At 40.2% G+C, this 15,993-nt stretch overlaps 1 protein-coding gene across 2 annotated transcripts in view; it reads right to left on the bottom strand.

Annotated features, from left to right (window-relative positions):
- Window positions 1–15,993, bottom strand: part of TOX2 (TOX high mobility group box family member 2) — a 135,575-nt gene that overhangs the window by 90,452 nt on the left and 29,130 nt on the right. For both annotated transcript variants that reach the window (XM_088480659.1, XM_088480660.1), the window contains exon 2: window positions 210–275. In XM_088480659.1, the coding sequence (XP_088336785.1) occupies window positions 210–275 (66 nt within the window). The remainder of the gene's footprint in view (window positions 1–209; window positions 276–15,993) is intronic.

Here is a 15,993-nt window from a genome sequence, read left to right on the forward strand (position 1 = left end):
ATTCTGCATTTAAAAATCCAGCTTATTACAGTGACTTCATCAGTCTGGAATTAAGTCTCACCTGATGTCATCAATATCTTCATCCATCTTGTAAACCAAAGACTACTCCATTAAGAAAGACACAAGGAAACCTTGGATGACATTTATGTCTGCAATATGTTATAACCACTATACCACAAGTGTAACAAGGGAAGCAGAGCGGAACCTACCTGATTTGATGAAAGGAAGTCCTGGTTACTTTCATTCATACTCATATACATGTTCTCCCCATCAAACTGCAATACAAAAAAATATGAATAAAAAAAAACCTGAAAGTACTCATTTTACGTTAAAAGTTTATTAAATAATATATTATTTCCATCACATTAAACATTATAGACACTTAAAGACAGAACCATGCCGTGGGTGTTTTGTCTGTTGTTATATCATTTAACAATTCATAATACATATGTTGTTGCTGTTTAGAAGACTTGTGGTGGGTAAAAGTACTTTTGACATGACTTGCATAACATTTGGTTCCTTTTCAACCCATAAAATGATGCAAGGAGTCACAAATAGGCCATGTATTGCTGAGATGAGTAATATACATCAAACAATCAGAGTGTTTCTAATTAACTAAATTTATATATCATGGCCTATTTCATTCCTGAGAGACATGTAGTAATGTCCAGTGTAACTAACTAAACAGACAGTGGCTGAGAGTTTGAAATACTTGACTTGCAGTAATTCCCTATACAGATTGGTGGATTTACAGTATGCACAAGGGCAGGGCCAATAATTTTGAATCAACTTGGTTGATTCATACATTAGAGCAGGTGTCACTTGAAAATATCAGATTAACAATTTTGTAACTACAAGGCCATTAGCAGATATGGTCTTAGGTATATTTGTGGCTGTAAAAGCTTGTAAAATTCATTCTACTGTCAGTGTAATCTAATCACTATCACTACCATGGAATCTAATCACTATCATTACCATGGAATTTTGTCATTACCACTAAATGAGGTGATGGAGATCTAAGGCTTCTCCTACCCAGGGTTTGCCTAGAATAATCTTGCAATAACATGAATAGCCTTACTAGTAATGCATTGGTTAGTAATGAAATGAGTCAGTATTAATTAATATAAAACATTCACTGTGGACACAAGATTGTTATGATTCCAACTGTCTTTATTTAGATGTGTCAGTTTCCTTTCTGGGAGGCTGTCACGCCATCCTAACAGCCAAAGCGTTTGTACTGCCTACTGGAAATGTTGGGAAGTGCATGCACTGAGCGCACCTGTTTTCGGGGAAAGGGGTTAAGGCTGCCTGGTGCTTCAGACGTACTAGGAAGGCCCTGAGGAGTCAGCCTTTTCCTAAGCATATACAGCCGGGATGCGGTCAATATCCCGACAGTTGGTATGCCGGCGCTTAGAATGCTGGCACCGGAATGCCGGCACTTATCAGAATCCTGGCGCTGGCATCCCGACAGTAAGTACTGGGGTTAGGGGGAGGGTTAAGGGATCGGGTTAGGCACTAGGGGGAGAGTTAGGTTTGGGGTGCGGGGAGGGGGAGCTTAGGTTTAGGCACTAGGGGTGGAGGTTAGGTTTAGGCACCGGGGAGAGAGTGTTAGGGATATTGAGAGGGGGAGGGTTAGGATACTGACCGACAAGTGTCGGTATCCTAACCCTGTCTGGATGCCAGCATCGAGATTCTGACCACCGGGATTCCTAGCATTGGCATCCGGTACCCATCCCCAACTGTCCCCATTCCTAAAACTGTAATGCTGGGAGGGGAAATTACTATATATCAGCAGGCAGATTTAAGGTATAAATAAGGACAGGCAATGAGCAGAAGCTGTGTCACTTCTCCACATACCTGCATTAAACAGAAAACAAGTCTCAGAGATTCTGGGCCTGATTCAGACCCACTCGCGAGCGGCTGTCCGCTCGCAAGTGGGTCGATGTTATGGACTGAGCATGCGCACGACGGAGGGAGCTCCGTCGTGCGCATGCGCCAGATGCGACGAGCGAAGGAAAGTCCTTCGCTCGTTGTGTCCGATCAAAGGGGGCGTGCTGTCAATGTTGATTGACAGCACGCCCCCTTTGGTGGGCGTGCCGGGGGCGTGCCTCCCTGACGGGGGCGTTCCCACGGGAACGCCTCCCGTCAGAAGCCGGCCCACTGACATCACTAGTGATGTCAGTGGGAGTGATTTTGGCTCTGATAGAGCCAAAATCACTCCGGAGCTTGCGGTTGAAAACCTCAACCGCAGGCTCCGGCTCGCAAATTCGATGGTCGCGATGGTCTCGACCATCGCGACCATCACAATGCACGCTCGTATAGCCTGTGGGTGGTGACCCACAGCTATACGAGCGTCCAGGAGGACGCTCCATGAAAATGGAGCCCGGCCCTCATTCAGAGCGTGCGCTCTGCTCAGAGCGTACGGCTCTGAATGAGGGCCTCTGTCTAAAATATATGGTGTCACAATGTTTTACATTCGTTAATTGTACACCAATGTAATTTGCTTGCAAAAGTATCTATTTTGGATTCGGAGAGTGATAGATGCACAGAAGAGAAGGAGTAGATTAATGCTTTCTTGTACACCCCAAGGTTAGATATTGCACTTGGCTACTATTGAATAGATCCCTTTATTAAGATCACAGTGGACTGGGCATAGGAAGAGAATTATTATAGAAGTGAATACTTTGTATCATGCTCAGAAGAAATTCCTCAGATTCCTTGAATCATTAACTGAAGAAGCCAAGACTGTGACTTTAATCAATTTTGTTACCAGAATTACAGACAGAAAACAGCATTAATAGAATGTGGGAGTTCTAGATGAGGAACATTAATAAACCTAGTAATTACATGACCACCCTCTATGCAACAGGAGCTTGTGTCCTACAATAAAAACACCTTTTATTATACTAGATCTGCTGTACTGGTGTTTTAAAAATGATTTAAAACAATATTATCCAATTTTTCATTACATGGAATTTGGAAAATCATGGTTCAATACTGAATAGCAAGATTATTAAATTCAATATTGTTTACTTGAGACTTTTGTAGAATTTGGGCCCAAAATACTTATATACCTTTTGTCTACACATAATGGTTTAGTCGTTTTGAGGACTAAACCAATATTCAACAACTGAGGCAGAAGGCACAAACTGACGTCAGTATATCTTGTTAGGTCTCATTTTTATGCAAACCAGTACATCACAGAAAATGGCTGCCTCCATTACATATAGGTGACGCATTTTATAGCTGGTCATACATTTACTGATACTGGGGCATTTGGCCACATAACTGAACACTGCATTCTGTGATTTTAAGAAGTGGATGTTGTTAAATAAAACCAGGCCTTAACAGTATGGAGTGGATAGAGTTTTATTATTTATTAGAAGAAAAAAGTGTCTCAATCACAACCAAAAAAGAATTTTTGTTAAACCCTGTATGATTATGGTTCCATTAAGTACTTTAGTTAATTTATCAGGAGATATCTCTGTGATCCCTCCGTTTCCGGCAGCAGAAGCAGCCTCCATAGGTTTCTATGGGTGCTGCTAGATTTACCAAACTCTGTAATGCTTTGGCCCCGGCAGCTAATTACTTGCTCGGACGTGACTGATCAATGTCAGAGCATGTGCAGTAGCGCAGCAGCTGACCGAAATAGAAAGTAAAGTGATCACTCACTTCTACTGATCGGCCCAGTAATAATACATTTAGGCGAATAAGGATACCTTACTGACGCGAATTGCAGTTATAATGGATCCTTATTATTTGGGGCTGACCACATATATTACTAGATAGTGGCATATGTCAACATCTCTCTAACATTCTCTGTCAATTAATATTTCAGAGTTTCTAGAACTGGCAAAACTGGTAATCACTAGTGATATGGGATTTTTTCATGTGAGTTGGAAAATGTGCATGTTCTATGTTTGTTTATGGTTAGTTGGGGGCAGGGTGGGAGTATCCTATTGCTGGGGCTACACTGGAATTAAACTGGCATACTGCTAATTACATACAGAGGGCATTTTCCCAGTCATGTCTGCAGCCAGCGTCGGGCCAACGGAGCGGTAAGTATATTTATATGGGTGCAGTGTGTGCGTTGTGTGGGCCCACATGGACTCACACCTTGCACCCCTTTTCGATACGCAAGTGGTTGGGATATATGCACATAGCCAGCTTTTTCTCCCATTAGTCCTGTCCTAAAAATTTGGGATGGGCTTCATTTTTAACAATGTATTTTACCTTCATGAAAATTTTATTTTTGGTGTTTAGTGGTAGCCTACTGTAAAATGTTGTGTCAAACAGTGGAGAAAGAATATTGAGTGGACATTTTAAAAACAGTTAATGATGTTGTAAATTCCTTTCTAATTAGGGTTAGAAATGTATCTGGTTTCATATTTAATTTAGTTATTACAGTTTGACAACACCAATTGATAATTACTTGCAAGTACCAGTCATTTCAAAAACGTAGAAACTATATTTTCTAGGGGCACAAAAATGTATTTTTTAAATCAAAATCTGACAGAAAATGAAACACATATAAACTAAACTATTGCTGTTTGCTAAATTATATTTTAATATTTGTCAGGGAATGGGTTAATAGTACACACTAACCACACTTGCTTCCTTTTTCATGCTATTTTACATCTTACAAACCATTATACATTTAATTGCACGTTTAACAGGGAAAAAAAATACCACACACACAATGGCTCATTAAGGACTAATTATGCACATGTTGTTTTCCACAAACATTCTCGTTTGGAAGCTGTTCTCTGTAATTGCTCAGCCTCATTAAATAGTACAGGGAAAAACTCATTTCAATTTAGAAGCACGTGATGAGAACGTAGAGACACAAGTGAAGTGGACTGAGTAATGAACATTCCGATTGGATAAAAACAGGACAGTTGCTGTACATGCTTTATGATTATGAGGCATTATGATTTGTTAGCAATAATACAACTTCTGTTTCTATTGATATTAAAGGTCTATCTTACAGGCAGAGTGAAAACTATACAAATAGGTATTATATTCAGAAAAAATAACTTTTGTCATGTTTATACCAATCAATATAAACTGTACACAAGGCTCTGCTATTGTCCCTTCTACTTTTTTTCAATTGTTGTAATCTGAATTCACAAATGTAAAAAATAATTTTAACATCATATAATAATATATTCAGCACAGGTTATTGCAGCAGGAAAAAGTAGAAAGACTGGGAATTAATAGATTATGCTGAAACCTATAACAAATGTATATGACTCTAAATGAGAACTGTTATACCAGTTTGGTAAGGGCTGTGCATGCAAAATAGGTAGATATTGGGGGCAACATTGTTTCTGGAGTGGCAGGGAAATTAGTTAATGTGAATTTTTTTTCTATTTCTATTTTTATTTTATTTTGTGAGTTTTAGAAGCTAATATTAAATAATGACATAAAACACATAACAATTAAACAAAACAAAGAGAAAGGAGGAAGGAAGAGGCAGCTCGCCATTCAACAGCTTTAAATTACTGTACAGTACATATATCAACATGCAAAACTCATATCACTGTTTCAGATAAGACACGGAGGAACTGCTCAAGTTGGCCAAATGTTGTGGAACTTCGATGAACATTTCTTTCCATTAAAAGTTAGTTTGTACATAGACAAAGATCCAGTAGTAACCAATGCAAAATGGTCTTGTCAGCTCAGCAGATACTTCCCTTTCATATCAATAGTTTCCCAAGCATGAAATATTAGTAGAGAAATCAGACATTCTCTGTCAGGGGCGTCTTAAGAGAGGAGGTGGCCCATGTGCACTCACCGTGCGGGGCCCCCTCCTCTCTCTCCGGTGGCTGGCAGCTGACTGATGCGGCTGGCCAGCACTAGAGAGTGCCTGAAGTCTACTGCGCACGCACAGAACGCTGGAAAAATGGCTGCGGCAGCCATTTTCCAACAATCTGTGCATGCGCAGTAGACAATCTGTGCATGCGCAGAACACCGGAAATGCGGTGGCCATTTTCTGGTGTTCTGAGCAGCGCTGACACCCGACGCGGGACCACGGACAGCTAAGTTTAAAAAAATATGGGTGCAGGGTGTGCGGTCCAGGGCCCCACACACACTGCACCCATTATAGATACGCCACTGTTCTCTATCTATTTATGAAAACATTTGTTTAATGGTATACATTTTAATTTCTTTGCTACTTGAGCTTTACCAGTCAATTTCTTTTCTATAGTAAAATTAGGGAAGGTTTTGGATCGAGGTGCATGTTGGTTGCACAATTACTAATTTAGTTTACATTCACTCAAAATGTCGGAATCAGTATTTAATGCCTATGGCTGAATAGCCGCCGGATTAAATACTGACGTTCGGAAGCCCACTCTACTACCGACTGGGGTTGGTAAGTACTCTAACCCTCCCTTCTCCCCCCCTAACTCTAATCCTCCCTTACTGGTGCCTAACCCTAACCTCCCCCCAGTGGTGCCTAACCCTAACCACCCCTTTCCACACCCTAAACCTAACCGTCCCCGGAGGGTGCCTAACCCTAAATCCCCCCTGGGGTGCCTAAACCTAATCCTCCCCCCCCACGGTTAACTCCTAACATTCCCCGCTTACCTTCATTTGGCATGGCGGCTGTCAGCATTTCGGCGTCTGGCTAAAGATAGGCATTGGGATTTAGACACCTATCTTTAGACCCGGGTCGGGCGTCCAGTGTTGGAATTCCGACGGCCAGCATTCCAGACATCGGTAAGTTAACTACATCTCCAAAATGTCTAGAGATCCACCACTAGTATGTGCCTTAATATAAATGAAGAAAAGGGCATGTGCCTACACCACACCAGAACAACAGCTAAGAATTAAAATTGATGTTAACGAAACTCAGTTTTAGGGAGACTATAAAATGTAAGTGACAGAGAACCCTTATCTATCAGCTGACAGAACACTACAATATATTACTAAAGGGCATAGCTACCAACATTGAAAAACTTTCCAGGGGTACAAACAAAAATAAACAAATTAAATAATCCTCTTGTAACACATGCCACACACTAGATATATCTCCCAGCTCTGTCAGAACTTCCTGTCAAGTTAGGATCTCAGAACGAGGCAAAAAGTAATCTTTTATGGAAATCTGTTCCAAGATGTCAGTGAAAGATGACGTTATGCCTCATTCTGAGATTCAAACTTGGCGGGAAGATCCGAGCCAAACCCAAGCCGCTCATCTCTAGACTTAAGGTGGGTACACACCTAGCAGATATATCTGCAGATCGAGTGATCTGCAGTATATCTGTAGGTAGATGATGGTCATTCATACACACTGAACGACCATCATCTTCCAGGCAGCCACGTGTCCCGCTGGCCAGTAGGCGTGTCCTCCACCCACCCCCCAGGAGGACCGCCTGTACACACTTGCCGATGGACAGATATATCTGTCCAATCGGCTGTGCAGCAAAGCAATTGCAATATGTCTGTGAACGACGTCGTTCACAGACATATTGCTGGTACACACTGGCCGACGGGCACCAGATATATTGGCCGATCAACTGATCGCCCTATATATCTGTAAGTGTGTACCCAACTTTAAAACTATACGGTCAAATCACTATGTCTTGGAGAGAGATAAAGCTCCTGTCACTTTACATTCTGTGTTTGAAAAATGACAGGAGCGGATTGGTTGGTGCTTTATTTCTCTCCACTTTATCTCTCTTCAAGGCTTAGTGAACAGACCTCTATATATAAAATTGTATGCATTGCTTGAGTACACATTACCTCTTACAAACAAAACTAAATATATTTTAAAACAAAATGCCAAAAAAAAAAAGTTAATTCTGAGACAATGGCTATCAACTTGATCCAGCTATGATATACATGCCAAAGATTGTACCTGCAATGCGTAATATGCCAGGGATAATTATGACCACTATCTAATACAGTATGCCAGTGATTATACCCAGCAATGAAACACTGTATAAAAAAGTGGATAAGAATGTCTTCAAATAAAGTTGTATATATTATAAAAGGCAGTACCCAGTAACATAGTAAGCTGGGGAAACATACAGGTCTTCAAGTTTAATGTTTTATACTAAAGTGCTAGTTTTGCAGTAGCTGGGAAGCACCTTGTGTTGCTCACATCATCATAAGCTATAAATGTGGTAATGATGACAACACAGAACGTAAATACACATTCATGTAAAATATATATATATATATATATATATAAATAAATAAAAACAAATATGTATTTATTAGGTTATGCATATAAATATAGTAAACCAATACGCTCTTAGGTGTAGTACATTAATCTGGGCAATAAGTTACACAAACAATGCCATTGTTCAGATGGTGCCTAGAGATTTGCATGAGCAAATGAGGTTAGTCTGTCAGTGAGAGCACTCAGAAATCAAACCCATTTAACTGAATCTGGAAAACAGAGATACAGCGATAACACAGCGACTGAATATACCAGGCCTGTCAGGTACTTTGTATTTCCTCCTGTCACCGCACGATCAGATAAGAAACATGGAAAAATTACTTCTGGTTTCCTCCAGAATATAATTAGTTATCTCTATAAATCTTTACTTCCGTCAGAGAGCAAAACAGAAGCAGTAAAACATCATTCACAACTGTGACAAGAGAACCTATGTAAAGCTGACAGTACTAGGAGAGAGCAACGACAGCACTATTCATAGTATGCATTCTAGAATGTAATTGGTTTCCCACTAATAACAGAGTGAAATAGCCTTCAAGACTGTTATGGGGCCATCTCTGATGTACAGCCAATGGCAGGTGCTGTTGCAAAATGGAACACATCTAAGCCAATCGGAATCTGGCTTGCTAACATGCCAAAAGACTGTATGAAAAATATGTCCTCCACAAGATGATAATTAGAGGTTGTCTCACAATTTTTTACATTATTAATGTAATGTGTTACTGCTTTTGTCAATAAAATCATAAAATCATTACAGCATTTCTGTAGTGCTATTACTGAGGTACCTATGCAAAAAGTTTAAGGAAAGGGCACATACAAAAAAAAATCAATAGAGTATATTGGCTAAATGGATAATCAGTAACACATGGAAGTTACTGAAAAATCTGCCATAATTGAGGCATAGTTCCCAACATTGGAGGTAACAAATGTGGGACAGAATTTAACCATGCAATTAATGCACCCAACCATGCCACTAATCCCCACACAACCACCCCCCCCAATATGGTTACCCCACACATCACAATCATGACTGTCCTGTGGAAAGCAGGACTTTTAGGGGGGATATTTAGGTTTGCTGAACAAAATAGTGCACCTAGCGACTAATTCAGCAGTGCACACAAGTGCACTACTGAGCGCAGGACCCATTCTGTGAGTGTGCAGAATGGGTCCTGCTAACACGCGCGCAGACCCTTGAATTTATTGTCAGGCAGAGACATTTAAGGGGCGGTGCGGGGACGGCCGGCGGTCCTGGAATCAGGGTGTGTGCCCCGTTTATCCGGGAGTGGCCAGCCCAGAGACTGTGTGGATGTACGCAATCTCCTGGGCTCGCAAGCCGGCAGCCTGAGTAAGCCAACCACCATCATGACCATCGACCACCGATGGTCACGATGGTGATCCCAGCACTGCGACGCTGGGATCGCAAATGCAGCAGGTAGTTGTCAAACACCTCCTGCTGCATTTGCATGATTATTCCAAAAAATACCAAAGAAAGGAAAGAAAATGATATGTCTGTTATATGGCACACAATGAAATTTATTAAAATTAATCTTTATTAGGAAATGTATTAAAATGCCCCATTTATGGGACATAACCAGCAAAATAGAGGTTAAAAGTAGAAAACCATAAATGTGAAATAAATTGAGAATTGTAAGGATACCCTTACTGTGTGACCTGATTCTTATTCCTTAAGTCAATGTGTTTATGAAACTCTGGCTTGAATTATTGCTCCCCAATTTTAGTAAAGTAACAGTAGTCTCCCTTAATGGATTCTTATTCATAGAATCCCTCCTATTAAACTGACTGAGTGGGAGTTGCACGGTTGTAATTCCTTGCTCAGATTACATTCCTTCAGATAGGTGGATATTTAGACTCCCATTATAATAGGTCAATATGAAATAATTATATCTTTATATTCATATAGGAGCCTTATAATTATCAATCTCTGTCCAATTGCCGCTCCTTATTCTGTATTCATTATAATTCCCCCTATGTGGTCACCATCTGTGGCTCTCCTCACTATTCATATTACAATTGCCATCAGAGTATGTATGGGGATTAATACAGAATAATATTACTAGTTGTAGGGTTACTGGGTATTCATATTATTTCTGTTAAACCGGGTGGATAATATTATTAATCCCTTCTTTATGCTATATTGTAGTTTCACATTAGTCACCCTTGAAAAATATGAAATTATCCACAGTGTTCTTTAATAAAGTGACTGCAGTCTCTGAAGTCTATAACATTGCATGAATTTGCTTTTCATATATACTGCAATATGCCGCATAAATCCCACTGTGGATGCATATAGTCTCCCCAGTTAGCTATTGTGACACAGTGTCTCCATTACAGAGAATAATGTTGATACATTGTTGCACATGGCAGAGATTGAATAATGCCAGAGTTTCTTCAGCACTACATGTCCTATTGCCGGATGAGTAGTTACTGCGTAATCCTATCATTCATAACAAATTTACATTACAACATTATTAAATATTTAAACATATGAGGAACACAAAGTGGGCGTGCTGATGCGCGTTTCGCTGTTAGTTAGCTTTATCAAGCTTTGATATATTACACTAAACAGGCATGAATGACTGGAAGAGAGTAGTACTACAGCTTTCCATACATAATGGTGATCTACAACCAACACCAACGTTGACAGTAAACTCTAGTTGGACTCTGTGATTAGGCAGCACAATGGTACAATCCTTAGCTTTGCTTTCTCACAGTGCTGGGGTCATGAATTCAATTCCCAACCATGGTTCTATCTGTGTGGAGTTAGTATGTTTTCCCTGAGTATGACTGTGTCCTTTGGGTACTCCCAATTTCCTTCATCACTACAAAAAACTAGAAGCTTCATCTTTGGAGATTGTTGCTTCTGTTATATATCTGGTATTATGTGGCTGACTTAATGCTGAGGTCTTGATAAAGGTCCTTTGGGACTGAAACATCGACATATCTCTCACTGTTATGTTGGATCTGGATGATTAAAGCGTGATATCAATTTTAAACCTTTGGTGAGTGCTCTCTTTCACTCCAATTTTGGATGAGATAGATAGATAGATAGATAGATAGATAGATAGCTCTTCCGGACACTTGTCAGCCTTGAATTCATATTGCTCTCTCCCCCACACAGTCCTCTGTCTCTCAGGTGGAGTTTCCACGGAGAAGCGTGTGAAGGAGGCAGCAAGGCTGTCCAGCAACGGGAAGGGCTATATATATATTGAGCTTTATTTTCTTTCTCTAAAACCAATTGAGAGTGTCCTTGGCTGTGTGTTTGGGATCATTGTCTTGCTGAAATGTCCACCCTTGTTTCATCTTCAGCATTCTGGTAGATGGCAGCAGATTTTTATCAAGATGGTCTCGGTACATGTTTCCATTCATCCTTCCTTCAAACATATGAAGTATGCCAGTACCGTATGCTGAAAAACAGCCCCACACCATGATGTTCCCACCTCCAAACTTCACTGTTGGTATGGTGTTTTTGGGGTGATGTGCAATGCCATTTCTCCTCCAAATATGGTGTGTTTTAATGCACCCATAGAGTTAAATTTTGGTCTCATCTGACAGACTATATTCTGCAAGTATTTCACAGGCTTGTCCAAATGTTGTGCAGCAAACTTTTTCAACATGCTTTTTCTTCAGCAATGGAGTCTTGCGTGGTGAGCGAGCATACAGGCCATGCCGGTTGAGTGCATTACTTATTGTTTTCTTTGAAACAATTGTACCTGATTATTCCAGGTCTTTCTGAAGCTCTTGGACAACTCTTCTGATAATTCTTTTCACTCCTCTGTCAGAAATCTTGTGAGGTGCAACTGGTCGTGGCCGGTTTATGGTGAAATTATGTTCTTTCCACTTCTGGATTATGGACCCAACAGTGCTCACTGGAACATTTTTATAAATCCTTCTGTAACCAATGCCACCAACAATAAAGTTCTGAAGGTCTTGAGAGAGCTCTTTGCTATTACCCATCATGAGATGTTTCTTGTGTGACACCTTGGTAATGAGACACCTATTTATAGGTCATCAGTTGGGACTCAACCAGCTTTTATTAATTTGCACTGACAAGGGGCAGGATTGCTTTCTAATTACTGATAGATTTCAGCTAGTGTCTTGGCTTTTCATGCCTTTTTGCACCTCCCTTTCTTCATGTGTTCAGTACTTTTTCCCTTTGTCATATCACATTATTATTCATAACTTAATATATAGACATCTATGGTTTAATTTCTTTTCATGCGTGGATTGAATGGGTTGTTGTTGACATTTGGTGAAAATTTCAATACAATAGCCCCATTACAAATATATTGACTGAGACAAATGTGTTCAATACTTATTTAACCCGCCGTATATACATCTCCCCCCTCAGTTATTTGCTCTTCCTTGCTTTTGTCTCAACTCAGAATCAGGCCCAGAGAACAGAAACTTGTAGCTCTCTTGAAAGAAAATCAGTCTGTGGTCTTTGTGGCTGCACCTGCAGACTGAGGCTAAATCTTATCTCAAGAACATATACATAAACAAACTGTAGCTAAGTTTTAACTTCTTATCACACTTCTAACACATATAATGCATACCCTAGGGTACAGAGGTAAACATTTCCAACATAGTTATCGGAATGAAGACCGAAGCACTGTTATTATACTATTATATATGTTACTGGTTTGACCGTCAAGCTTAGATTCAAATTAAGTATTATAAAATATTACTGAATTAAACTGACATTATTTCAATCTTAAAATGACATATTAAAGACAATAAAACTATACAACAAAAATATTGTTACATATAGTTATAACTATTGTTAGAAATATCGTGTAAGTCAGCTATATGGTAATATTGTTATTTTTAAATTATGTATAAAGTATATACTATTTCACAGTGAAAGACACACAAATTTAGAGCTATACCATCCTCGACCAACTGAATGGACAATCTCATTTAAATGGAACAAAGTGACAAGGTGGCAATAAGCTGACACTTGGATGCAAATCAGCATCCACAGCAAGTCTCTCAATGTTAAGGCGGGTACATAGTAGAGCGATATTGGCACGATATGTAGTTTCCAGGAAAACTGGAACAATATCAATATATCGTGTGGATTGCACAGTTTGTACTCCTGATTGTCGCCTGACATCATATACGGCCCGCAGGTCATGCTGCACGGCAGATCAGAATATATTGTGTATGACCCCATGCATCTGGTTGCGGCCACTGAAATATATATATATTGTGCGCTATATTGTTCAGTGTGTACGGGTGACTGCTATGTTGTTCTGTTGCTCGCTCTGTCGGCTGGGAAATACATAGTTTTAATGTGTGCCCTGCCTAAGTGTTTTTAATAACTGTCCAACTTATGATTAATTTACTTGAATAGTGAAAACCGAATGTAAACAAAGGAAAATTTTAATTGACATGAGTGAGTTAAGCATACTTGCCTACTTTTGAAAAGCATTTCAGGGAGATTGTGAATACAACACCTATGAGCGCAGTGTTAAAGTGGACGTGTACTGCTACATATGAGAGGCGTGCCATTGAATTGACTTGCATCCAAATGTAAACGAACCCCAAAGCAGTTAAATATGGCCCTTATACACTAGCGATAGAATGTCTCGATGCTGCGATCCACAGATGACGGGATCAGAGGATGGGTGAAATCCAACATGTCGGATTTCACTGATTTGCCGATCACAATCAAAATATGATCTTGATTTGCAAATCGGTGAAATTTAACATCTATGATTTCACTGATCCTCCAACGGATCGGGGAATATCGATCTGTATTGGTCGGTGGATCGGGAATTCCGATGCAATCGCAGGATCTGACAATACGTCAGTAGGAGGCAGTGGCAAACGTAGGATTTCTAGAGGGGGGTTTCCAAATGTTTGATTTTAGAGCGAGTGTGGCCAGTCCATGAAGAGGGCAGAATTAGTACTTATCCAGCTTTAATATGCGTCATACAATGTGTATTGTGTGTCATAATTCCAGCATATACAGGATCACAGTAAATAATTTGATGTGGCAGTAGCGCCATCCTGCCTAAGCTGAATGTTTTTATTTGAGATGTGGGCACCATTCCAGAGCATTAGAGCAAGTCCGGGAGTCTGGGGGAGCAGCAGAAGAATCTAGCACTGCCCTGGACATATATGTACATATTGGACTCTATAGCAGTGCATCCCTAACAGTGCATGTTCTCCAGATCTCCTAGTTGGTGCACAGGTTATTTATTACTGGCTGATACATGTTAAAAGATCCACAAGTGGTGCTAATTATTTCATTTGTGACACTGAGAAGTACATGTATCACTAGTAAAATTCTATTCTATTACTATTTCTACTGTGGTCATGGTATGTGCTGGGGAGGGGGGTTTCAAGGCAGACGGAAACCCCCTCTGCGTTTGCCTATGGGAGGGGGACTTGTAGATAAGAACACACTGGAACATTTTAGGGCTTGCTCATGTATTGTGTTTTACAAGGAGTTCCATATTATACCCCTTCTCCACCTAAATTCCGAGTCTGACCCGGAGTTGGAACAAAGTTCCTATCCGGATCAGACCCGGAATTTTGCCAGCGCCAACTCGGGATATTCCCGAGTCAGCGCCGCTCACACCGCAGTCGGGTCTGCATAGACCCGGCTTTTGCGGAGTGAAAGTGGTCGCTTGGAGATGACGTCATCTCCAAGCGCCACTGAAGCCGGACCAATTGGCCGGCTAGCAGCGCACTCCAGGTCATCGTGACCCGGAGTGCGCTGTTCTCACTACGCCCGTGTTAAACCCTGCTAGTTACCTGGGTTGGATTGCCGGGTCACTCAACCTGGCGATCCAACTCTCTCCCCTTTTACACCAGGGAGCTGCCCGGGTTAACCCCTCAAAAACCCGGGTTTTAGCTCTGGTGTAAAAGCGGTATAAGTGACCAAGAGAAACCTTATATGAAAATGCATATAGCCATTGGGATCATTGTGCCTTATACCAGCGCAAGGAAATGGCACTGATTATATAATTTGAATATATATATATATATATATATATATATATATATCACTGATATCTTTTTTTTTTCCTAAGTATATAACAGCAACATATTAAAGGTAAGGTGCAATCAGGGAGATTGCGAGACTCTTCAGGGAGTCAGGGAGATTGCTACAATTTCAGGGAAACTCCCTGACAATCAGGGAGAGTTGACAAGTATGGAGTTAATCAATAGTGCTTATTACACTTCACTTTTTATTTAATTATTTGGTAAAGCTTGGATGTTTTTCCTGTTTTAGGTCTTAAACATGCTTGCTAGCATTTCTGTTTTTTTTAAATGTGACATTTACATTTCTTATTCTATCATACAGACATTATTTCCTAATTGGCAAATTCTGTATGCAGTATCATGCTCAGCACTGCACTGAAAGCACAGAGTACATGAATATTGTATGTCTGTAGTAGAACAAAAGAATGTATTATAAATATACATGTACTTAGAACAGGTGTCTGGGTTTTTTTTTTTACTTAATCAGGCTTGTCAGAGTATGGATATATGTTGCAAAATATTGTAATTATCAGGGAAGTTCTTTCTATAATGTTATAGGTGAGAGACTTGTATCAAGAAACACAATTTTAGGAATGAAAATGATGAAGTCCTGACCATTCCTCCCAGACCTTCACACATCCCCCTCCTTCCACAGTAACTGCTGAAAACATATAGTTATATATATCCCCATGGGAAAATCTGCAATGTTGGGGTACCATAATTATCGCTGATATGAGCAGCCACATATTGCAACTGCACATCACCGATTATTTACTCCCCTAAAATGGCATACA

This window comes from Taudactylus pleione, unplaced genomic scaffold (genome assembly GCF_031769625.1).
Source record: "Taudactylus pleione unplaced genomic scaffold, aTauple2 ptg000256l, whole genome shotgun sequence".
NCBI lineage: Eukaryota > Metazoa > Chordata > Amphibia > Anura > Myobatrachidae > Taudactylus > Taudactylus pleione.